Source organism: Capra hircus, chromosome 19 (genome assembly GCF_001704415.2).
Source record: "Capra hircus breed San Clemente chromosome 19, ASM170441v1, whole genome shotgun sequence".
NCBI classification, from domain to species: Eukaryota; Metazoa; Chordata; class Mammalia; order Artiodactyla; family Bovidae; genus Capra; species Capra hircus.
In genome coordinates, this window is record NC_030826.1 from 41,152,325 (window position 1) to 41,177,488 (window position 25,164).

Consider the following 25,164-nt stretch of genomic DNA (forward strand, 5'->3'; position numbering starts at 1 on the left):
TCTTTAATCCATTTTGAGTTCATTTTTGTGTATGGTGTTAGAAAGTGTTCTAGTTTCATTCTTTTACAAGTGGTTGATCAGTTTTCCCAGCACCACTTGTTAAAGAGATAGTCTTTTCTCCATTATATATTCTTGCCTCCTTTGTCAAAGATAAGGTGTCCATAGATGAGTGGATTTATCTCTGGGATTTCTATTTTGTTCCGTTGATCTATATTTCTGTCTTTGTGCCAGTACCATACTGTCTTGATGACTGTGGCTTTGTAGCAGAGACGGAAGTCAGCTCCAGGTTGATTCCTCCAGTTCCATTCTTCTTTCTCAAGACTGCTTTGGCTATTTGAGATTTTTTTTGTATTTCCATACAAATTGTGAAATTATTTGTTCTAGTTCTCTGAAAAATGCCGTTGGCAGCTTGATAGGTATGTATTTTATAATTAGTAGTTTTTGTCTGCTAATCCGAAACTCCTAATGATCCCTCCCCTCTCTCTCTCCCTTGGTAAGCATATATTTGTTTTCTATGCCCCTGAGTCTGTTTCTGTTTTGTAAGTTCATTTGTGTCATATTCTAGATTCCATATATAAGAGATATCACAAGATATCTAGCTTTTTCTTCCTGACTTACTTCACTTAGTATGACAATCTCTAGCTCTATCTATGTTGCTACAAAAGTCATTGCTTCATTTCTTTTTATCATTGAGTGGTATTCTATTGCATATGTATGCATATCACATCTTCTTTATCCATTCATTAGAACACACACGTCTTAAGTTCACCATCTTATATGGGAGAGGTTGATGGTGCACTGAAACAATTACAATAGTATCAAAAATCACTGATCACAGATCACCACAACAAATACAATATTAATGAAAAAGTTTGAAATATTGCAAGAATTACAGAATATGACACAGAGACACAAAGTGAGCAAATGCTGTTGGCAAAATGGCACCTTTTTGACTTGCTCGACACAGGGTTGCCACAAACCTTCAGCTTTTACAAACAATATATTTGCAAAGCTCAATAAAAAAACAAGGTATGCCTGTCTTTCTCAAAATGTCCCTGTGTTTTCAAAATTGCTCCCCTACCCAGGACATAAATGTAAATAAAGATTTAGTTGTAAGCATGGCTCAGCAGGCTCAGTAGGACAATATTTATAATTGGAGGTTTGTATGTTTCAGGAACAAGTTCCAGCAAACCTAAAAGGCGCTAATAAATGCTTTGATATTTAAACTGCTGCCAACCACAGGAGATATAAGGCTTCCCAACACACCTTTTACCCTTGACATGTTTAAAACATGCAGTTTTGTATGTTGGCAAGTGGCCAGCGAAAAACACTTACTAGTACAACAGAAATTCATAACAGGAAAGTCTTAGAATAAGATAGACTTAGATGGGTCAAAAAACCATTGCAAGATAAAATTTGAAATTTCTGATATGTCAAGGATTCTGGTATTAATACCCAAATCATTTAAGGAGATGGGATTCCTTAAACTTACAATGTAAGAAGCATTGTTGAAAATTCTGTTCAGGACTGAGCTAAGATGCATTCCACTTACCTCATCCCTCCTCCAGCATGACCGAGGAATTTACATGGACGATGTGGGAAAGAGGCTTTAGATAGAGCATCCATCAATATTTCATTTCTAGAAGACATTCCATCCATGGTAATTCTTTTGCTCTATCAAGGTTCCTCTCGTCCATTTTTTCTTCTTTTTTAATTTTCTATTTGAACTTCAGTTGCAAATAACTGAATTAGTTATATTCCTTATGAGGCATGTTATCACTTTTGTCCTTGCAAGTTCCTTCTTAATTTTTTCTTTATATACTTATATATCAGTTAATTTAATTCCTGCTCTCCTTATGCCTCATTCTCTTCCAATAGACAGCTATTTTATTCTGTTTAGGTGGCTCAGACGGTAAAGCATCTGTCTACAATGCGGGAGACCCGGGTTCGATCCCTGGGTTGGGAAGATCCCCTGGAGAAGGAAATGGCAATCCACTCCAGGACTATTGCCTGGAAAATCCCATGGACAGAGGAGCCTGGTAGGCTACAGTCCATGGGGTCACAAAGAGTCGGACACGACTGAGCGACTTCACTTCACTAATGCATATTCCCCAGCAGACAGCCTTCAGACTTCATCTTCACCATGAGCTCTCCTTGATCTCTGCCTGTCAGTCCACATTTCAGGCTCACACTTCAGATTTGGGCTTGCCAGCCTCCTTAATTGTATGAGTTAATTCCTTTTAATAAGTGTATGTATGTGTGTGTGTATATAGATATATAGATAGAGATAGAGATAGAGATATCTTCTATTGGGTCTGTTTTTCTGGAGAACGAGCCTAACACAATACCCCATGGAAGGAATCACCACATGTTGCCTACCCACTCTTTGTCCTCCTTTAAAATTTATGTCATCACAGAAATGCCATAGTGAACATCTTCCTATATGTCCTTTTATGATTCTGTGTAAGAGTTTTGGGGGGTTGGTTCTTAAAATGCTTTGCACACCCAGAGCCCCTTGTTTAAAGGGGAGGTCAGATCCCCTTCAAGAAAGACTCTGTGCCATTGCTACAAGTACACACTATGAATCTTCCTTTAAACTTACCCCAAAGAAAACCAATCCAAAGAACGAGTGAATTCAATAATTACATGCTAGAAATAACAAAACTCAGTCAAAATTTCCCTTATACTAATTGTCTTTAAAACTGTCTCTTAAAATGTAAAAACATAACAAATACCTGCTAAAATTTTCTAAACACTTTTAAATTTCATTTAAATTTGCCATTAGCTGCACTGATCACTAAAACCAGTTTTAAGTGACTTAACCCTTAATTATTTTCCATGGCCGAAACCTCATATTTATTTTAATCTATGGCTTCCTTAGACCATTTGTGTCTTTGCCTTCCCCAATCTATTCACCGTGGGGAAACTGAGGTGACCCAACTCCAAAGAGCTCTTGGTGGTGTCGAGGTTGTTTATCCTTGCTCTTTTCCAGTTTGAGCATCTATAATCCTAGACACAAACAACCCTTGCATACCGAGGCAGATGCAGTGATTTGGAGGCCCCAAAGTCACGGTGTTCAAATGGGACCTGAAGGAAATCTACATGTAATATATTGAAAGGAATAAAAGCATATGAGAGTCTTACTCATTATGCTTAACCAGACACATTTTTATTAGCAGTTGTCAGCAAAAGAGTCTCCTTAAAGACTTGGCAGCATCCAAAGGAGTGGGTGGGGGTGGGGGACGGGAGGAAAGCCTTTGCTGAAGTGAAATGAAATGATAACACCAGGAAAGGCAAGCTACAGCATGAGCCGTGCTTGCTGAAAGGTTATCCTCGATGAGAAAGGACCTCAGGATAAATTTCCTCACCAGCACCTGGAGGGAATGTGGGACTGGACTCAGAAAAGGTAGCAAGCAGGCCGCGTTTGTGCTCACCCGGAGTCAGGCACCACGGCTATGCACTTGTAGAAAGCAGCAGACGTCAGAGGAGGTGCTCCCTCAATGAAATGTTGCCTTGCAAAAGCTGGACTCATAACTGGGTTGGTAGGAAGTCGGCACGTAGATGCCAGATTTACAGAGACTTGGGGTAGTTGGTCAGAAGCAACTGGAGCCACCACTGGCTGGCTTCCCGAAACCCGTCACACAGCAAGCTGGCTGGCAGGAAGGGGATTTGCAGCCACTTTGATTGCAGAAAGTGGGTTCACCACTAGTGGGTTGGCCAGAAATCACGGTGCCACAGGAAGCTGGTTTGCAAGAGTTGTTTACAGAACAAGGGGGCTGTCTGTTAGCCGCTGGCTGGCAGATGAAGGATGTGCATGGTGCTGGTTGGTAGTGAAGTGTCTGGCAAGGGAAGGTCACACAGCATGCAGGACTGCAAGACCTGAACACACAAGCAGACAGCTGGCAGGGAACTGGTATACAGGGAATCGTTTGGCAAGGCTTCAAAATGTAGCAGATGGGTTGGTAAAAAAATGATTTGCAGGGCTGATCTTCACCACGAATGGGCTGACATGAACCCGCATGGCAGCAAGTTGGCTGGCACAGACTAGCCGCACAGACATTTGGTAGGCAAGAAGTTTCAGGACAGGAAGTGACTTCAGGGCAGGCTGGCTGACAGGACCCAGCATCACAGCAGACTGATTGGTCACAAGCTGCCTGGCACGACTCAGATGTGTAGACACATTCCTGGCAGGAGCTTTGTTGGCAGGGGCCGGGTTCACAGCACTTTACTGAACTGCCGGTAGATTCCAAACAGGAGGGCTGGCATGAGCTAACTGGACCAGGAGACTGACTGGTGCCAGTTTCACAGCAGGCCGTGTAGGAGCAAATGGGTTGGCAAACAAAACCCACACGAGAAGTTGCTGGAAGGCAGGTTGGTTGGCAAGAAGCAGGTTCACAGCCACTTGGGGCACTGCCACATGGCTGACAGTTTTCTTGGCATGTAACCAGTTGCCATGTTCTGCTCCGACAGGAACTAGGCAAACAGATACCATGTTGGAAACTGCCACCACTGGAGCATATGGAGGTGGTGGGCACAGCTGGGATGGCAGTGGCGTTTCCAAGGCAACAGCTGTCCCCCATGGTGCCAGTGCTAACCTTCTCAGGAGGCTGCAACCTCAGTATACCTGAGTTTGAAAAACATCTAATACATAAGGGCTTTTATAGTCCTTTGCTAGGGGTGTTGGCACAATAGAGCATCTTTCCTTGTTATTGTTTCCACCCATTTGCATATAGACATCTGATTAGCAGGCTTCAGGAGCCTGGGAGACATCATTCCCCGTTTAAGAATTCGTCTGTTCAGAGAAAAACCTCATAATCCAAAAAGAAACATGGACCCCAGTGTTCACTGCAGCACCATTTACAATAGCCAGGTCATGGAAGCAGTCTAAATGTTCATCAATAGAGGAATGGATAGAGAAGATGTACATATATGCAGTGGAATATTGCTCAGCCATGAAAGGAATGAAATTGTGCCACTTGCAGAGACGTAGATGAACTTAGAGACTGTCATTATACAGTGAAGTAAGTCAGAAAGAGAAAGACAAATATTGTATATTAACACATATATGTTGAATCTAGAAAATGGTATGTACTTAGTCGTTCAGTCGTGTCCGACACTGTGACTCCATGGACTGTAGCCTGCCAGGCTCCTCTGTCCATAGAGATTCTCCAGGCAAGAATACTGGAGTGGGTTGCCATGCCCTCCTCCAGGGAATCTTCCCAACCCAGGGATCAAACCCAGGTCTCCCGCATTGCAGGCAGATTCTTTACCGCCTGAGCCACCAGGGAAGGCCAGAAAATGGTATAGGTGAACTTATTTGCAAAGCAGAAATAGAGACACAGACATAGAGAATAAATATATGGATACCAGAGGGGAAAGGAATAGGTGGGATGCATTGAGAGACTGGGATGGATATATACACACTGCTACATATAAAATAGATAACTAATGAGAACCTAACTATATAGCACTGGAAACTGTACTCAATGCTCTGTGGTGACCAAATGGGAAGGAAATCCAAGGAAGAGGGGATATATATATATATATATACCTGTGGCTGATTTACTTTGCTGTACAGCAGAAACTAACACCCCATTGTAAAGCAACTATACTATAATTTAAAAAAAAAAAACAACTCATCTGTTGACTTGGGGAGTTTTCATAACCGAGTTTGGGTTCCTTGCTGCTGTGTCTGCTCTGAGCTAAGCCTGTCTCTTTTATAGCTTGTTCTCCAGCCTCCTTGAAGTAGGACTCTCCCCAGGTTAACCTCTCATCAAGAGGCCACAGCCCACTCTTCCACCAGGAATGCAGTTCCACACCATTTAGACGATCAGGAAGTGAAGCCCTGACCCAGTTGAGGGATGATAGTGGAGACGGCAAACAGAAAATCAAGGAGTGCCTCCCAAGCGATACTTCAGTGTCTCCACCTCTTTCTAGAATCTTCCTGTTTGGTTTCCTGAAACTTGACTTTACTAGTACCACTAATAATAAGAACACTAGTAATGGCTTCCATTTATAGTGTTGACTGAAAAAATAAATGCACAACCTAAAAGTTAAGAGTTATGTTTTATTTGGTGAGCATTCTGAAGACTTCAAACCTGGGACACAGCATCTCAGATAATGCTGAGCAACTGTTCCAAAGAGGTGAGGGAGGAGTCGGGATATATAGCAGCTTTTGCAACAAAAGGCCAGATAGTCGGAATGTGAAATCATTATTGTTAATTTTAAAAAAATCAGACATATCAAATTAGTGAAGTTAGAGCTTTTCTGTATATGGGAAGATGCAAAGTCAGGGCTCGTTGAAATCATTCCTCTGAAATGCACCCCAGCTGTCTGGGGCCAGTATCCTGTTTTCCTTATCCCGTGTCTCCTCAGGATGCACTGTTAGGGCTGGCCGCAGCCTATCAGGGCAGCTGTAATATGGTGGTCTGATGGCTTCAACATCATTTGTCTATTGACATAGCAGGCAATATTTTTCTTTCATAATAGCATGCTTACTATGTACCAAGCTCTTGACTGCATTTTTCATTGAATCTTTGCAGTGATCCTACTTAGCAGATACAATTGTCACCATTATGTTAGAGGTAGCAAAACTAAGTCAGAGAGTTTAAATCATGTTCCCAAACTTATGCCAGTAATAAGGGGCAGAAACCCCTAGATTCAAACCTAGGTTGGGCTGATCCCCAACCTTTTCTCTTAACCACCTGTTTAGACCTCCCAACTTTGGAGGTGGAGAGGAAGACTCTAAAACAATGACTGAAGGCTGACCGGCCGCGCTGGTTCAAGCACAGGTGGTCTAGGTCCCATGCTGGGGATCCTCTGCCCACTCCAGTGACTGTAATCATCAACTAGATCAAACGGGTTTCAATACGCCCAAAGACAATCTTTTAATCTGTAAATTTAAAACTACAAAATGTTTCATTAAGAAAGATTAAACTCATACTATGGAGTCAACAGCATGTCAATTTTGTAAATATGAAACACAATAACTAGAAGTTATATAAGGACATCTCTGCAAAGAGGCTTTTGTGTTAAATCGACTTCATCCAAAAGAGATTCATGAGTGACTTTCCCCTCCTCCTTTGGGCTGGTCCAGGCTCTGCATCACTGACCAACTTCACTATCCCACACTCAGCCAAGTCCTGCCCTGGTTCACGGTGAAGATACAAGATGGAATAGAGATCGTGGGTTTGGGGTGCAGATGGGGCTTGTCTTGATTTCTGGCTCTGCTGCAAACTCAGTCTGCTGGACATGTTAGCTCATTACCCATGAGTTCAAAGTACTGAGAGTTAATCAACGGCATGGTTACTGCTCAGGTTATTTTTATTATTATAGTCTGCCTCACAATTTTCAAACTACCCATTACAAAATGGCTTCTCTTCATTCTTGCTTGTTTGGGAACGCATGTACACCCGTGGTGGGTTCATGTCAATGTATGGCAAAACCAATACAGTATTGTAAAGTAAAATAAAGTAAAAATAAAAATTTTAAATAAAATAAAATAAATAATAAAAAATTTAAAAATAAAAATAAATTAAAAGAAAAAACATAAAAATAAAACAATGAAAAATTTTTCTGAAAAATCCTCACTCTTGTCATAAAAATGCATTTTTTCAACAATTACTTTTCATGCTATGGTATCAGTTACTTCTTTTGCCCTCCATCTCATTGCTACTCATTTTAGCATCTTGCAGACTTCAGAGATCCCTGGCCTATGTTTTATTCCTGAAAGTCTACATTCCAAAACTCTCATCTGTCTAGGGGAACTACTTTTGGTCTTACCAATAGGTCAATCAAAATGAAAACATGAACATATTTGAGAAAGCAGGAAATTTTCAACCTGAAAAAGTGCAATACCCTATACCCATATTACCATGTTTACTGTTTCAAAGTAATCCATTTTTCCATCAATTTTTCTCTAATTCTGCTCTTGCCTCCCTTCTTCATAAAGAAACATCTCAATAGGTTCAAAAAAGGGCACAAACTTTCAACCCTAAGATGAATAAGGTCTGAAGATCTAATGGAAAGCATGGAGACTATAGTTGATAACTCTGCATCATATAATAGAAATTAGCCAAAAGAACACAAGTGTTCTCACCGAAAAAAAAAAAAAAGTAAATATGTAAGGTAAATATGTTAGCTAGATGGGAGGAATCCTTCCACAATATATATGCATATCAAATCACCACAGTGTACACTTTAAATTATCTCAAAATTTTGTCAGTTCTTTCTGAATAAACTGAAGAGAAAAAAAAAAAGCTCTCGATAGAAACAACTTTGGTTTTGCTATGGTCCAAGGCACTAAAGACATCTATCACAAAGGACTGTTGTGGTCACATCAAGAAATATGCTGATGTATTAAAAACACAAGCTTGGACAGAACTGGATTTTAATCATTATGTTACTTACCAGCTGTGAATATCCTGAATTTTGTGTTTGTCATTTCCTTGTGAATAGATAGATTGAGATAAAATCATATATATAGATATGTAATATATTTTACAGTATATATGTTTGTAAATAAATGTATATATGTGTGTGTATACATATATCAGAGAAGGCAATGGCATCCCACTCCAGTACTCTTGCCTGGAAAATCTCATGGACAGAGGAGCCTGGTAGGCTGCAGTCCATGGGGTCATGAAGAGTTGGACACGACTGAGTGACTTCACTTTCACTTTTCATTTTCATGCATTGGAGAAGGAAATGGACACCCACTCCATTTTTCTTGCCTGGAGAATCCCCTATGGGGTCGCACAAAGTCGGACACGACTGAAGTGACTTAGCAGCAGCAGCAGCAGTATACATATGTGTATTTGTGGGTATATTGTTATTGAACTTTAAATATACATATGGCCTCTGCAGGGGCTTCCCAGGTAGCTCAGGTGGTAAAGAATCCACCTGCAATTCAGAAGACCCTGATTTGATTCCTGGGTTGGGAAGTTCCCCTGGAGAAGGGATAGGCTACCCACTCCAGTATCCTTGGGCTTCACTGGTGGCTCAGACAGTAAAGGGTCTGCCTGTGATGTGGGAGACCTGGGTTTGATCCCTGGGTTGGGAAGATCCCTTGGAAGAGGGCATGGCAACCCACTCCGGTACTCTTTCCTGGAGAATCCCCATGGACAGAGGAGCCTGGTGAGCTACAGTCTATGGGGTCACAAAGAGTTGGACATGACTGAGTGACGAAACACAGCACACAGCATGGCCTCTGGAGCTTTTTCCATCAATCAACATGGCAGTGCTAAGGTTCACCCATTTTGTTGCATGCAGCCTTTGTCCAGCTGTTCTCACTACAGCATGATATTCTATTGTGTGAATGAATGTGCCACAATTTTCTTATCTGTGTTAACAGGCATTTGGATTGCTTGTCCTTCATATTCTTCACCTATAAAATAGGGGAAAGAAATCTTACCTCACAGAATTTCCATGATTTACATGAAACACTGGGTCCATGTTAGGCAGAGAGATTTAAAAATCTGGCCAACTCATCTCTTGACTCTGGAAGGAGATAAAGATAGATTCCAGTGGCTGAATGAGACAGTAACTTGAATACCAAAGTGCAGGATAAGTTTCACTTTTGAGTTTCTCCCTCTGTCCTTGTCTAACCCAATGGCTCTCAAACAGGGGTGATTTTTGCCCCTCCCCTCTGGAGGTGGGCAGTTTTTGCCAATGTCTGGAGCCATTTTCAGTCATCACACTCAGGGGATGCTATTAGCATCTCATTGGTGAAGCTGGGGATACGGCTTAATATCTTACAATACAAAGAAAGTCCCCACAACAAAGAATTATCCAGCCCAAAATGTAAATGGTACCAAAGTTAGAAGCTCTGAGCTATTTCCCCTTGTAATTAGGATAGCTCAAGCTGCACCTTGAGGACAAGGGATAGACCTTCGACCCATGTACTAAGTACAAGGGGTTTAAAGAGACTACTTTAAATAGACTCTGTTCTTGCAGATTGAAAGACATATATGGAGTCTACATAAAGTGTGTGTCCTATAGAGACTGAGATAACATATCAAAGCTCCTGCACAAGAAATCTAGGTTACTTTCTTTATTGTAAGTATGACCTCCCCACTTGTTTCCATCCTATTGTGGACCCCAAAGCCCTTGGTTTCCCCCTCATTTTCCCTATATCCAAGTCCATGTTTCAGCATTCAGGTCTCCACACCGAGACCAGAGGGACATTCCAAAACCCAGTATTCTTCATGTCACTGCCCTGCATATGATCCCTCAATATCTTCTCATCGGCCCTGCACCAAACTCAGATAACTCTGTTTAGCACACAAGGCTGATGAGGGCAGGCCACTGTTTACTTGTCTGACCTCAGAGTTCGCTACTCTTCTAAGCACATCTCTGCCCACACTTTGCTTAATGAGTAGTGTGCTTACAAGCTCCATTCATTTGCATATGTTTCCTCTGCCCAGGAAGCTCTTCCTTCCTAGTTTCTAACTGGTTAATTCCTACTTGTGCTAAAAGATTCAGCTTCAGCATTATCTCTCCCAAGAGTAATTCCCTGTTTCTCCCCATGTCCTGCTGAGTTCACAGTAGTGTATGCTTGCCTCTACCCCAGGACTTAGCACAGTGGAGCGAAGTAATTGCCTCTCTGCCTATCTCCCCATCAGAGAATAAGCTTCCTGAGAGTGGGCTGAAGCTTCTATCTTTTCATTCCCGGAACTCATCTCAGTCCCTGGCACCTAACAGCTATCTAGCAAAGTTTCTTGGATGGCGAGAGGGTAGGATGGATGGATGGACGGATGGATGGACAGACAGATGAATAGATGAATAAAGCTGCTCTCAAAGATGAAGCAAGTCAGCTGATGAGAATATGACATGAACAAGACATAAATGAGAAGAGTCTGTTACTTCAACTTTAACCATGTTTATTGGACAGTTAAATATATTTATGTCATGGAAGAATTCTCCAAGGAAGAGGAGCCCACACAGCAAGGGAGCACATGCATGAGGACAGAAAAATATTTATTCCGGGAAAGAGACTTGAGATGATACAGCAAAGCAGATTTTCTCAGCTCAGTGGCAGTAGCAGAAAGGGACTCAGAATGTCCCCATCTCGTGCCCAGGAGATCGCCATTTGGGCCATTAGGAGACTGACATTTCTGATGAGTTCTTTGAAACATAAGCAAATGGCAAGTGGTGATGCAGAAAGAAAAAGATTTTAAGTCAGAATGAGCTTTGGGGAAAGCAGACAAATTTTCTATCTAGCTGGAGGCATGCGTTGCAGGAATTGGTTGGCCAGGGCCGGTTCAGCAGTTGGTAGGCTTGGTGGCAGCAGGCTGGCTGACTGCAGCCTCGCGGGTGGTGGGGCTGGTGGGCTTGGCCTCAGTGGGCTGGCAGGGACTGGCCTCTGAGACCTCCGTCTTGCAAGGAGTTGAGTCAGCACAATCCGGTTGGCTGGAAGTGGACTTTTTGCAATCCCGTTTGCAGGAGTCAGCACAAGGCAAGCGGGAGCAGACCGAGCGGTAAGGGACAGAAGTGACGCAGGCTGGACGGCGCAGGATGGAGTAAAATGGGCGGTAGCAGGCCGGGCGGTAGGAGATGGATGTCAAATATGGCTGCCTATAGGTGATGGGTCCAGAGCAGATTGGGCGGCAAATCGGGCGGTAGGAGGTTGACGTAGTACAGGGTTGTTTGCAAGAGCTGGGTATGTAGAAAGTTCGCGAGCAAGTTGGCTGGCAGACAGCAGATGCAGAAGACCCCGGGCGGCCGGAGAGAGGTCGGCAGGACAGAGGCTCACAGGAGATGGACCGACTGCGCTTGACTACATAGCAGGTAGGTTGACATGGCCTGGGCACACAGACACTTGGTAAGCAGGGGCTGGGCTCAGAGCAGATGGGTTGGCAGATGCTGGAGACACAGCAAGAGGGCTCTTGGCAAGTGCTGGAAACACAAGGTGGCTCACAAGGGCTTGAAACACAACAGACCGGACGGACACAGATGGGCTCACAGACCAGAGAACCACGTGTGGCTGACTGGCAGATGCTGGGCTCTGAGCAAGATGGCTCACAAGGACTGGAGTCGCAGCAGGCAGACTGGCAGCTATTGGCCACAGAGCAGACAGATGGACAGCATCTGACACCGGAGGACACGGGCTGATAGCAACTAGGCTCACAGATCACTGGCTGGCAGTAGCTGGGTTTGCAGAGGATGGGCTGGCAGGAAGAGGGTACGCAGAAGACTCGTTGGCCAGGAGGGACCTCACAGCACACAGGCTGGGCACAGCTGCTCACAGGACAGGCAGGCTCACAGATGGTGGCCTTGTAGCTCACAGGCTGGGCACAGCTGCTCACAGAGCAAGAAGGCTCACAGATGGTGGCCTCACAGCTCACAGGCTGGGCACAGCTGCTCACAGGACAGGCAGGCTCACAGATGGTGGCCTTGTAGCTCACAGGCTGGGCACAGCTGCTCACAGAGCAAGAAGGCTCACAGATGGTGGCCTCACAGCTCACAGGCTGGGCACAGCTGCTCACAGAGCAAGAAGGCTCACAGATGGTGGCCTCACAGCTCACAGGCTGGGCACAGCTGCTCACAGAGCAAGAAGGCTCACAGATGGTGGCCTCACAGCTCACAGGCTGGGCACAGCTGCTCACGGGGCAAGAGGGTTCACAGATGGTGGCCTTGTAGTACACAGGCTGGGCACAGCTGCTCACAGGACAGGCAGACTCACAGATGGTGGCCTCACAGCACACAGGCTGGGCACAGCTGCTTATGGGACAGGCAGGCTCACAGATGGTGGCCTTGTAACACACAGGCTGGGCACAGCTGCTCACAGGACAGGCAGGCTCACAGATGGTGGCCTCACAGTACACAGGCTGGGCACAGCTGCTCACAGGACAGGCAGGCTCACAGATGGTGGCCTCACAGTACACAGGCTGGGCACAGCTGCTTACAGGACAGGCAGGCTCACAGATGGTGGTCTCATAGCATACAGTCTGGGCACAGCTGATTACGGGACAGGCAGGCTCACAGATGGTGGTCTCATAGCATACAGTCTGGGCACAGTTGCTCACGGGACAGGCAGGCTCACAGATGGTGGCCTCACAGCTCACAGGCTGGGCACGGCTGCTTACGGGACAGGCAGGCTCACAGATGGTGGTCTCACAGCACACAGGCTGGGCACAGCTGCTCGCAGAACAGGAGGGCTCACAGCATTGTGGGTCACAGCTGGATGATCCGCAGCTATCTTGACAAGTCACCAGTTGCCATGTCTGGCTCCGGCAGGAACTGGGCAAGCAAACAGGACCTCTGCAGCTCACCTCAGTGGAGCAAAGGGAGATGGCTGGCACCGAGGGGCATTTCCTAGAACAGCAGTTTCCAGACATGGTGAAGGTGCCTCTGCTCCCTTGCCAGTGCTGAGAGGTTGCCGCCTGACTGGGGCAGCTCTCCAGAGCCCTCACTTTTATATCCCCAACCCTGGCACGTGCTGTTTTGAGCCCCCGCATCTTTTCCTCATTGCTGTTTGGGCCAGTTTTCAGAGAAACATCTTATTATGCCACAGTTTGTTGACCTGGAAGCTGTTTACCTACCCATAAAGATGCTGTTTGTTTATTGACTTGCTAACTTGGGAATCCTTGTAGCTACAGGTCATCTTGGAATAAGCATCATCGCCTCCAAGCTGAATGATCTGCATTTCTGAGCATCATGAACAAAGGAAGAAGAAAGGAACTTATAATTTAACCGTCTTCTAGTCCTTTGCACAGGCCCTGGGCAGAACACAGAGGGTGTCCACATGAATAAGACCTCCTCTCCCACTCTCATGGATCTCACTGTGTGATGGGCAAGCATGCAAGTAAACTCTACAATGCAACAATAAACTCAACAATAGACATAAAGGGATCAGCAGAGAGGAGCAGCGGTGAGCTCTGTGGGAGAGGGAATATCTGAGCTGCATTTTAATTGCTGCACTTCACGGTGAAAATCTCACTTAAAACCATCAGAAATCCCATGAGGGAAGGATTCATCTCCATCCCCATCCCCCTGATTATAGGTGAAGGAAAAGAAAGGGAGTTAGAATCAGGAGGTTTGTCACTTGCTAAAGATCACACACAGCTTGCCCACTAATCTAAGGCTCCTCTTCTTCCTCTTCACCATCCTGTCTGGACAGACCTTTCTCGGGAGCCTCAGCCCACAACGCTGTCCTCCATCCTGTTTTGTGAGCAGCTCTCTCCTAGAACACTGGCTCTCCCTACCCCTGGAAAGCACTTGACCTAGCCTCTCGGCTTCTCCTCCCTCCTTTCCTTCCACCCGCCCCTACCTCAAGCATTCAGTAGACCTCCAGAATCCTTCTTGCCTTTGGTGATTTTAGCAGCTACTAAAACAACTCCTCTGAGATATAAAGAGGAAAGACAAGAGCTCTTTTGAGAAGACACTGTGAACAAAAACAAAGAACACAAACGCTTTCTCAAAGCATTTTGTCAGTGCTATCACTTGAGACAGACGCAAGGTAAAAAATGAAGCCTAGGCTTCTAAACACCAAGGCCTGATATGCTTGCCGAATGAAGGACCTGCATTGTTTCCACCACATGCTTTCAATATCAGTGCATAAGGCAGGCTCTCCCTTGGAAAAGTTGGACTGTTATGGCAACTATTCATCATCCCCTCCTTGATTCGTTATTTAATGTAGCCATTCAGACTAGAACGTTCTCTTTTATTCATCCATTCAACTCAGTCATCATTGGGTTCTGTATGAGGGATACAAAAGAAAAGAATGACTTTCAATTCCTCCACAAGGAGTCCAAGTTTAGAAGAAAGACAGATATACACATAAGTAATTATGGGACAATATACGTATAAGTGCAACAGCACATGGATGCACTAAGAGTTACAGGGGGCACCCAGGAGAAATACAAACATGCTTTCGGGGAGAAGTTAGGGAAGATTTCTCAAGTAATAGGAGGACCAAATTGAATCCTCAAGGAATAAGGCTAAAAAGGGGATGGTAAAGGCAGGGAAAGGATCTGCTATGGAAAAAAAGGCAAGAGCATGATACATTTGGGGAGCCACCGATGGTTCTATAGCCAGGACGAAAAGTCCAAGGGGACGGAATAGGACAGTGGCCAGACTAGAGTGGATACTAGGCATTCATGAGAGGCCTTGTGGACCATAATCAGAACTTGGGTTTTATACCAACACCTGGGAATTTTAAGCAATGGAGTAACTTGACCAGGTTTGACCTTCAGAAGGTCTCTCTGTCCCTGGAGAAAGGATTGGTGAAGGAAGGCAAGCCTGAAGGTAAGGAGATCATTATGGATGGGTCTGGAGTGCTTTAGTCACTAAGTCGTGTCCAGCTCTTTCGACCCCATGGACTGTAGCCAACCAGGCTCCTCTGTCCATGGGATTTTCCAGACAAGAATACTGAAGTGGGTTTCCATTTCCTTCTCCAGGGGATCTTCCCAACCCAGGGATCGAACCCAGGTCTCCTGCATTGCAGGCAGATTCTTTACTAGATCTAGGGCAATTACCCAAAAGTTTCATGTTATCAACCTGAACTGAGTAGCACCTTGGGACTACAGCGATAAGAGGAAGAATCTACAGAACTTAGTGGTTGAAAATGGAAGATTAAAAATAGGAAGTGACATCCTTTGAGATGTGGCTCTCAGGCAGTAAGGAAAGAAGACTTTGGGACAGCTTTGCAGAAGGTAAGGCAGAAGAGACATTCCCAAGATCCTGGTCCCCACCTTCCCACTTCTCTCCATTCACCTTCTCCTCAGCTAAGTCATCAGTGAAATTCCAGATGGAGACAGCCCTGCTCCCAACAAATCCTTTATTGACTCTCTTAGCAGAGAAATATATAGCATCATCTGTTTAGCCAGAATATCATCTCTCTAAGGAATTTTTCCTTGCTAAATGATATAAACCACTCTTTTAACCATGTAGCACATTTCTATTTTGTCCTTTTTAATAGCTCTTTCACCCTTTAATGTTATCCAGGCACAGGAATGTCAAGGATTCTGTTTATTTGCTAATGTGATAGATAGAGTGCCTGATGAACTATGGACGGAGGTTCGTGGCATTGTACAGGAGACAGGGATCAAGACCATCCCCGTGGAAAAGAAATGCAAAAAAGCAAAATGGCTGTCTGGGGAGGCCTTACAAATAGCTGTGAAAAGAAGAGAAGCGAAAAGCCAAGGAGAAAAGGAAAGATAAAAGCATCTGAATGCAGAGTTCCAAAGAATAGCAAGGAGAGATAAGAAAGCCTTCCTCAGTGATCAAGGCAAAGAAATAGAAGAAAACAACAGAATGGGAAAGACTACAGATCTCTTCAAGAAAATTAGAGATACCAAGGGAACATTTCATGCAAAGATGGGCTCGATAAAGGACAGAAATGGTATGGACCTAACAGAAGCAGAAGATATTAAGAAGAGGTGGCAAGAATACATGGAAGAACTGTACAAAAAAAGATCTTCATGACCAAGATAATCATGATGGTGTGCTCACTTACCTAAAGCCAGACATCCTGGAGTGTGAAGTCAAGTGGGCCTTAGAAAGCATCACTAAGAACAAAGCTAGTGGAGGTTATGGAATTTCAGTTGAGCTATTCAAATCCTGAAAGATGCTGCTGTGAAAGTGCTGCACTCAATATGCCAGCAAATTTGGAAAACTCAGCAGTGACCACAGGACTGGAAAAGGTCAGTTTTCATTCCAATCCCAAAGAAAGGCAATGCCAAAGAATGCTCAAACTACCACACAATTGCACTCATCTCACATGCTAGTAAAGGAATGCTCAAAATTCTCCAAGCCAGGCTTCAGCAATACGTGAACTGTGAACTTCCAGATGTTCAAGCTGGTTTTAGAAAAGGCAGAGGAACCAGAGATCAAATTGCCAACATCCGCTGGATGGTGGAAAAAGCAAGAGAGTTCCAGAAAAACATCTATTTCTGCTTTATTGACTATGCCAAAGCCTTTGACTGTGTGGATCACAATAAACTGTGGAAAATTCTGAAAGAGATGAGGATACCGGACCACCTGACCTGCCTCTTGAGAAACCTATATGCAAGTCAGGAAGCAACAGTTAGAACTGGACATGGAACAACAGACCATTTCCAAATAGGAAAAGGAGTGCGTCAAGGCTATATATTGTCACTCTGCTTATTTAACTTACATGCAGAGTACATCATGAGAAATGCTGGGCTGGAAGAAGCACAAGCTGGAATCAAGATTGCTGGAAGAAATATAAATAACCTCAGATATGCAAATGACACCACCCTTATGGCAGAAAGTGAAGAGGAACTAAAAAGCCTCTTGATGAAAGTGAAAGTGGAGAGTGAGAAAGTTGGCTTAAAGCTCAACATTCAGAAAACAAAGATCATGGCATCTGGTCCCATCACTTCATGGGAAATAGATGGGGAAACAGTGGAAACAGTGTCAGACTTTATTTTGAGGGGCTCCAAAATCACTGCAGATGGTGACTGCAGCCATGAAATTAAAAGACACTTACTCCTTGGAAGAAAAGTTATGACTAACCTAGATAGCATATTTAAAAGCAGAGACATTACTTTGCCAACTAAGGTCTGTCTAGTCAAGGCTATGGTTTTTCCTGTGGTCATGTATGGATATGAGAGTTGGACTGTGAAGAAGGCTGAGTGCTGAAGAATTGATGCTTTTGAACTGTGGTGTTGGAGAAGACTCTTGAGAGTCCCTTGGACTGCAAGGAGATCCAACCAGTCCATTCTGAAGATCAGCCCTGGGATTTCTTTGGAGGGAATGATGCTAAAGCTGAAACTCGAGTACTTTGGCCACCTTATGCCAAGAGTTGACTCATTGGAAAAGACTCTGATGCTGGGAAGGATTGGAGCAGGAGGAGAAGGGGACAACAGAGGATAAGATGGCTGGATGGCATCACGGACTCGATGGACATGAGTCTGAGTGAACTCCGGGAGATGGTGATGGACAGGGAGGCCTGGCGTGCTGCGATTCATGGGGTCGCAAAAGAGTAGGACACGTCTGAGCTACTGAACTGACTGAACTGACTGTGGTCATATCCCAATAAACATAATGGAATTTACCACTTTGTTCTGTTACAGAGATAATTAGCATATTCTTTTAGGCAACGGAGAGTCCAAGTACAAGTCCTGAGGCTCTTTTATCCGGGGATCTGGTTTTCCATTATATGCCGTATCTATGGACACCGGGCACAAAGTTCAGAGTCCACTGGGAGGGTGACCATGTCTGTAGCTTAATGATCGAAGCCTGGCCTAAGAGGGAGTCCAGCTCTGTCTGTTTCCTCCTTCACAAGAGCTGAATTAGTTTTATTCCACATGTAGTTTAAGATCATGTTCAGCAGAAAAGAGTTGAATTAACTATCCTCTGAAATTTAACCTTCCAACTGGACTCTCACACACCTGAGTCTGACTCTACCTAGCAGATGCACGCTCACCTTTCTCATCCCTGGGACTGGAGCAGAATTACAGCGCTATCCGGTGTGTGAAAAACTAACCGAGAAAAGGGAGACTTCGCCAAATCATGTGGCTGGAGGAAGAAACTCAACTTCCCAGAACATCCTTAGTAACTGTGCTCATAAGGTTTTGCCACAGGAATCCCTTCCACTCAGAACCAAGCTTGTTTTACCAAAGCCTCCTCCTCCGATTTTGTGAGAAAGTTCTAACCAACCCAGTAGCCTACCTGCAGAGTTACATTGCAGAAGGAAGACGTGCCCTCACTCAAGATTAAACTTGACCAGTATCAGCAGTTACCTGCAAGCTTTTAAAATGCAGGTCCTAGGACCCCCACTCTAGAGCTAAAGGATCAAATGTCTGGCCCAGATTTTTAAATCCTTCCCAGGTGAGTCTCACGCAGTACCTAGAAGCTTTAATATATATCTGGGGTTTTGTTAAAAGCAGATTGCCAGACCACACCCCTGTGGATTCTAATCCTGCTTGTTTCAAAGAGCTCCAGAATCTCCATTTTTAACTAGCCCCCAGGTGATTCTGATGCAGGTGGTCTAGAAGCCACATTTCAAAACACCAATTTGGATGCCAGAGTAAATTTTCCTGGCCCAGTGCCCAAGAGGCAGCCAAGGAAGAGGCGGGAGAACTACTTTGGTTATGCCAGCGATCTTGAATTTATTAAGTTAACTGAAGAGAAATTTTCACACCTCAAAGCGGCAGAAAAGCCAGCCGAGGAGGAGGGGTCAGTCCCAAAGCCACCTTGAATAAGATGCTCTTTCAACTTCATGAAAAAAAAGTCATAGATAGGGCTTCACCCTTTGAGCTTCAGGTACCACTGTGGGTGGGACCCAGGTTTCTCATCAGCATGTGGCTCTTGTTCTCAACGCCTTGAAAAGCCAGGGCAGGCTTGGAAAACAAGCCTTCAGCTTCAGGTTAACACGAGAGGCAGGACACCGTCTTAGGGGGCGGGGAAGGTCCTGGACACGAGTGGGTCTCCACCTGGAGCAGGTGGAGGTTCTCCATTGGGCTGCCTCAGTGGCGGGAGGAAAGGTCTTCATTTGGTCTCGCAGACAGGCGTGGGCTGGCAGCACACGGGGCCGCAGCACCCAGAGGAGCCGCAGCAACTGGATCCGCAGCAGCTCCCGCAGCAGCCCCCGCAACCTCCGCAGCCCCCGCTGCCCCCGCAGCCCCCGCTGCCCCCGCAGCCAGATCCGCAGCAGGAGGACCCGCAGCAGCTGCCCCCGCAGCCTCCGCAGCCCCCGCAGCCTCCGCAGCCTCCGCAGCCCGAGCCACAGCCACAGCAGGAGCCGCAGCAGGAACCACAGCAGCCGCAGCAGGAGGGCTGGCAGCAGCACACTTCACAGCAGTCTTGCTCTTCAGCACAGCAGGTGAAGCAGTCCCCTGGGCAGCACCCCATGGTCCCCGCCGGTCAGGCCGCAGGTCAAGAACGCGACCAGAGTTCCCCAAGTCTGATGGTCACCAACCCGACAGCAGCTTTTATATCCCCTCCTGGAGGGTGTTGGCAGGAGGGACAGGATGTTGTCTTTGTTATTATTTATGCCAGTTCTCATAAGAACGTCTCATTAGCTGCCTGTTTATTTTCCAGCCCCGAGTGCCTCAACTCATAAAATAGCCCCACTCGTCCCAACTGCTGTTTGTCCAAAGGGTAAAAATACATCTTGGAAAAGACCTGTGATCATGCCAAGCAGGGGCCAGCTGTCATTAGCCCAGGTTGGAGAGAGGAGGAGAAGCTGGCTCCAGACTGTGGTTCTGGAACGGGTGCTACCCTTCCACATCGGCTCTAGAGGCAAGTTGGCAGTGAACCTTCTTGTCATGGATGCTGGTCCTGGAAAACCAGAACTATAAGTTGTATGTCCTCTGCCTTCTGCTGTAGGCAGAGGCTGATAGGGTGGTCTGTCATGTGGCTCCTCCCAGGTACAAAGGCCATCCTCATCCTGGTCCATGTGACCAAGGCAAATATTTGTGTCTGTGTGGTATGTGGTGTGTGCCACAAATTTGTTTGGGCTTGGTGAGTGAGCATCAGTCACCAGTCATGACTTCCCTATGAAATGGAGAGACACTCATCATAAAACTGTAAGAGGTTGGGAGCCACATTCTCTCTGAACTGAATATTCACACTTCTTCTCTCTAAATGGGCAGGAAGAGCAGTGGTCAGAGCCTGCAGCCCTCCTGCCCCAGCCCTTTCCTTGATAGAAGCAGGTGGTGGTGGTGAAGATGGAGAAGGAGGAAGAGGTGGGGAGAAAGAGGAAGGGAGGAAGGAAGGAAAAGAAGGAGGGAGGGAGGCAGGGAAAGAGGAAGAAGGGAAAAAGGAAGCAGATCGCTGAATATCCAGAACATTCCATTAAAATGCAAGTGTTGCACACTTAAGTGCTCCAACTTTATCGACCATCTGGCAGAATGAGGGATTAGCACACAAAGCATTAAGAGTATCATCCCAAGCAATACAATTCCTTTAGAAAGTGACTAGAATCCACAGAGGATTCTGGTCCATGTGTTAATTTCTGAGATGAGTCAAAATTCCTGTCTCCGTCTTGGGCTTTGGTACCTTGTCATCCTCTGGGAATGATAAAGGCAGTCTGGTGCCTGAAGATTCTGTGTGGCAACTGGTTCATGGTGGGCATCCTCAGAAAGGCACGTGGTCCTCTCTTATTCTCAGCCACAATCCTCCCTCTGATGGCACAGCTGAAATATTTGAGTGCTCCCTGTTCTGCATGAATTCTGCACCCACCACCCCTTTCAGGAGGCCCAAGATCTTCTCTGTCTGACCACCCAGTTTACTCCACCTCCAGAAGTCTATTTTGAATTGCATAAGCTAAGCATTGACTTGAGTCATTCTCTCTGCCTTCACACAGTAAGAACCCTGCTCCACTGATGCCCAAGTGAAGAGGAATGAGCGATGTTGAAAGAAATTGCAGAAGAAAGATAAGACCAGTGAATACCTCAAGGTTTCCTCCTAACACATATTTTTTAAAAATTGAACTCATACTGTGCAAATTGATTTTTACACTGAATATTGTGCTTAACCTGTGAAAATGTTCATGAATATGTAGGTTATTGAGTATTATGAAAATTTGAAAACTTACATCTTCATGTTGATGTAAACCTTCCCTGTTGTTGACTATCTAAACTATTTACAACTTTCCAATGTTAAAAGCAAAACACTGAGGTGAATTTCCTTAAATGTGAGTCTTTATGCATTTTCCTATTATCTTTCTATAGTAAATTACTAGAAAAAAAATTACTAAATCTTCAGCATGTTAATGGAGAAAGCAATGGCAACCCACTCCAGTACTCTTGCCTGGAAAATCCCATGGACGGAGGAGCCTGGTAGGCTACAGTCGATGGGGTTGCTGGGAGTTGGACACGACTGAGTGACTTCACTTTCACTTTTCACTTTCATGCATTGGAGAAGGAAATGGCAACCCACTCCAGTATTCTTGCCTGGAGGATCCCAGGGATGGGGGAGCCTGGTGGGCTGCCTTCTATGGGGTCGCACAGAGTTGGACATGACTGAAGCGACTTAGCAGTAGCAGCATGTTAATAATATGAAGGCTATTGATATATATTAAAAACACTCTCCAATACAAATCACAGCAGGATCCTCTATGACCCACCTCCCAGAATGTTGGAAATAAAAGGAGAAATAAACAAAGGGGGCCTAATTAAAATTAAAAGCTTCTGCACAACAAAGGAAACTATAAGCAAGGGGAAAAGACAGCCTTCAGAATGGGAGAAAATAATAGCAAATGAAGCAACTGACAAAGAACTAATCTCAAAAATATACAAGCAACTCCGGCAGCTCAATTCCAGGAAAATAAACGACCCAATCAAAAAATGGGCCAAAGGACTAAACAGACATTTCTCCAAAGAAGACACACAGATGGCTAAGAAACACATGAAAAGATGCTCAACATCACTCATCATCACAGAAATGCAAATCAAAACCACAATGAGGTACCACTTCACGCCAGTCAGAATGTCTGCGATCCAAAAGTCTACAAGCAATAAATGCTGGAGAGGGCATGGAGAAAAGGGAACCCTCTTACACTGTTGGTGGGAATGCAAACTAGTACAGCCATTATGGAGAACAGTGTGGAGATTCCTTGAAAAAAACTGGTAATAGAACTGCCATACGACCCAGCAATCCCACTATTGGGCATACACACCAAGGAAACCAAAATTGAAAGAGACACGTGTACCCTAATGTTCATCGCAGCACTGTTTATAATAGCCAGGACATGGAAGCAACCTAGATGTCCATCAGCAGATGAATGGATAAGAAAGCTGTGGTACATATACACCATGGAGTATTACTCAGCCATTAAAAAGAATACATTTGAATCAGTTCTAATGAGGTGGTTGAAACTGGAGCCTATTATACAGAGTGAAGTAATCCAGAAAGAAAAACACCAATACGGTATACTAATGCATATATATTGAATTTAGAAAGATGGTAACGATAACCCTGTATGTGAGACAGCAAAAGAGACACAGATGTATAGGACAGTCTTTTGGACTCTGTGGGAGAGGGAGAGGGTGGGACGATTGGGGAACAGCACTGAAACATGTATAATATCATATAAGAAACGAATCGCCATTCCAGGTTCGATGCAGGATACAGGATGCTTGGGGCTGGTGCACTGGGATGACCTGGAGGGATGGTACAGGGAGGGAGGTGGGAGGGAGGTTCAGGATGGGGAACACGTGTACGCCCATGGCGGATTCACGTTGATGTGTGGCAGAACCAATACAATATTGTAAAGTAATTAGCCTCTAATTAAAATAAATAAATTTTTTTAAAAAGGAAAAATTTTCTCTGAAAAATTGTCTCCATTTGCACCCATTTCACAGTGCATTCACGAATGCCAGCTATTTTTTTAGTCTCTGTCAATTTGATAGACCAATCATGAAATCTCATTGCTATGTTTTTGTACTTATTTGTCACTGAGTTTATTTAATAGATCACTCTTTCTTCTTTAAGAAATTATCTGCTCATGCCAATTTTCCAATTAAGCTACTAATCTTTCCTAACATACTTATAAGAGTTTATTTTATGCTAAGTATACAATTTTCCTTTCTGTCACTCACACATGTTGTAAAATCAGCCCAAGGCCATCATTGCCTTTTAATTCTATGGTTCTTTTGTGCATCATATTTTCTTTTTACATAGGCACACTGTCACTCTTTTCTTTTCTACTGCTTTTATGGCTTTGAAAGTTCTTCCTTATCTCCAAAGTATACAATTATTAACTTTATTTTCTCCTAGTTTTCATAGTTTTTTTTTAATATATGTGTATTTGTTATCCACTCAGTCTTGTCTGATCCTTTGCAACCCCATGGACTACCCCCAGGTTTCCCTGTCCTTCACTATCTCCTTGAGTTTGCTCAAATCATGTCCGTTGGATCAGTGATGCTATCCAACCATCTCATCCTCTGCCACCCCCTTCTCCTTTTGCCTTCAATCTCTTCCGGCATCAGGGTCTTTTCCAATGAGTCGGCTCTTTGCGCCAAGCGGCCTAAGTATGGAGTTTCAGCTTCAGCATCAGTCCTCCCAATGACTGGGCCTTTCTTTTTCTTTGGGATGGTTTTGGTCGCTGCCTACTGTACAATGTTATGAATCTCTGTCCATAGTTCTTCAGGCACTGTGTCTACCAGATCTAATCCCTTGAATCTATTCATCACCTCCACTGTATAATCATAAGGGATTTTATTTAGGTCATACCTGAATTGCCTAGTGGTTTTCTCTACTTTCTTCAATTTGAGCCTGAATTTTGCAATAAGGAGCTCATGATCTGAGCCACAGTTAGTTCCAGGTCTTGTTTTCGCTGACTGTATAGAGCTTCTCCATCTTTGGCTGCAAAGAACATAATCAATCTGATTTGGGTACTGACCAACCATCACATTGGTGATGTCTGTGTGTAGAGTCATCCCTTGGGTTGTTGGAAAAGCATACTTGCTATGACCAGCATGTTCTCTTGACAAAACCCTTTGCCCTTTTTCATTTTATACTCCAAGGCCAAACTTGCTTGTTATTCTGGGTATCTCTGGACTTCCTACTTTTGCATTTCAGTCCTCTATGAGGAAAAGGATTTTTTTTTTTTTTTTTTTTTTGGTGTTAGTTCTAGAAGGTGTTATAGGCCTTCATAGAACCAGTCGACTTCAACTTCTTAGGCATCAGTGGCTGGGGCATATACTTGGTTTACTATGATGTTGAATTTGCCTTGGAAATTAACTGAGATCATTCTATTGCTTTTGAGATTGCACCCAAGTACTGCATTTCAGACTCTTTTGTTGACTATGAGGGCTACTCCATTTCTTATAAGGGATTCTTGCCCACATTAGTAGATACAATGGTCACCTGAATTAAATTCATCCATTCCCATCCATTTTAGTTTACTGATTCCCAAGACATTGATGTTCAATCTTGCCATCTCTTGTTTGACCATGTCCAGTTTACTTTGATCCATGGACCTAACATTCCATGTTCCTAGGCAACATTGTTCTTTGTAGCACTGGGCTTTACTTTCACCACCAGACACATCCACAACTGAGCACCATTTCCGCTTTGGCCCAGCTGCTTCATTTTTTTCTGGAATTGTCCTCCACCCTTCCCCAGTAGCATACTGGACACCTTCCAACCTGGGGGGGGGGGTCTCATCATCCAGTGTCGTATCTTTTTGCCTTTTCATGCTGTCCATGGGGTTCTCCAGGCAAGAATACTGGAATGGGTTGCCATTTCCTC

At 44.5% G+C, this 25,164-nt stretch overlaps 3 protein-coding genes across 3 annotated transcripts; all 3 read right to left on the reverse strand.

Moving 5' to 3' along the window:
* On the reverse strand, positions 3,162–4,723 carry LOC102174062 (keratin-associated protein 29-1). Its single transcript, XM_005693806.3, has one exon. It carries the CDS (start codon positions 4,578–4,580, stop codon positions 3,594–3,596), a length of 987 nt encoding a protein of 328 aa, XP_005693863.2. The 5' UTR covers positions 4,581–4,723; the 3' UTR covers positions 3,162–3,593.
* Positions 10,864–13,405, reverse strand: LOC102173780 (keratin-associated protein 16-1). The gene has a single exon (XM_018065045.1). The coding sequence runs from the start codon at positions 13,335–13,337 to the stop codon at positions 11,262–11,264; it is 2,076 nt and encodes a 691-aa protein (XP_017920534.1). The 5' UTR covers positions 13,338–13,405; the 3' UTR covers positions 10,864–11,261.
* On the reverse strand, positions 19,049–20,263 carry LOC106503220 (keratin-associated protein 17-1). Its single transcript, XM_018065094.1, has one exon. The coding sequence runs from the start codon at positions 19,816–19,818 to the stop codon at positions 19,456–19,458; it is 363 nt and encodes a 120-aa protein (XP_017920583.1). The 5' UTR covers positions 19,819–20,263; the 3' UTR covers positions 19,049–19,455.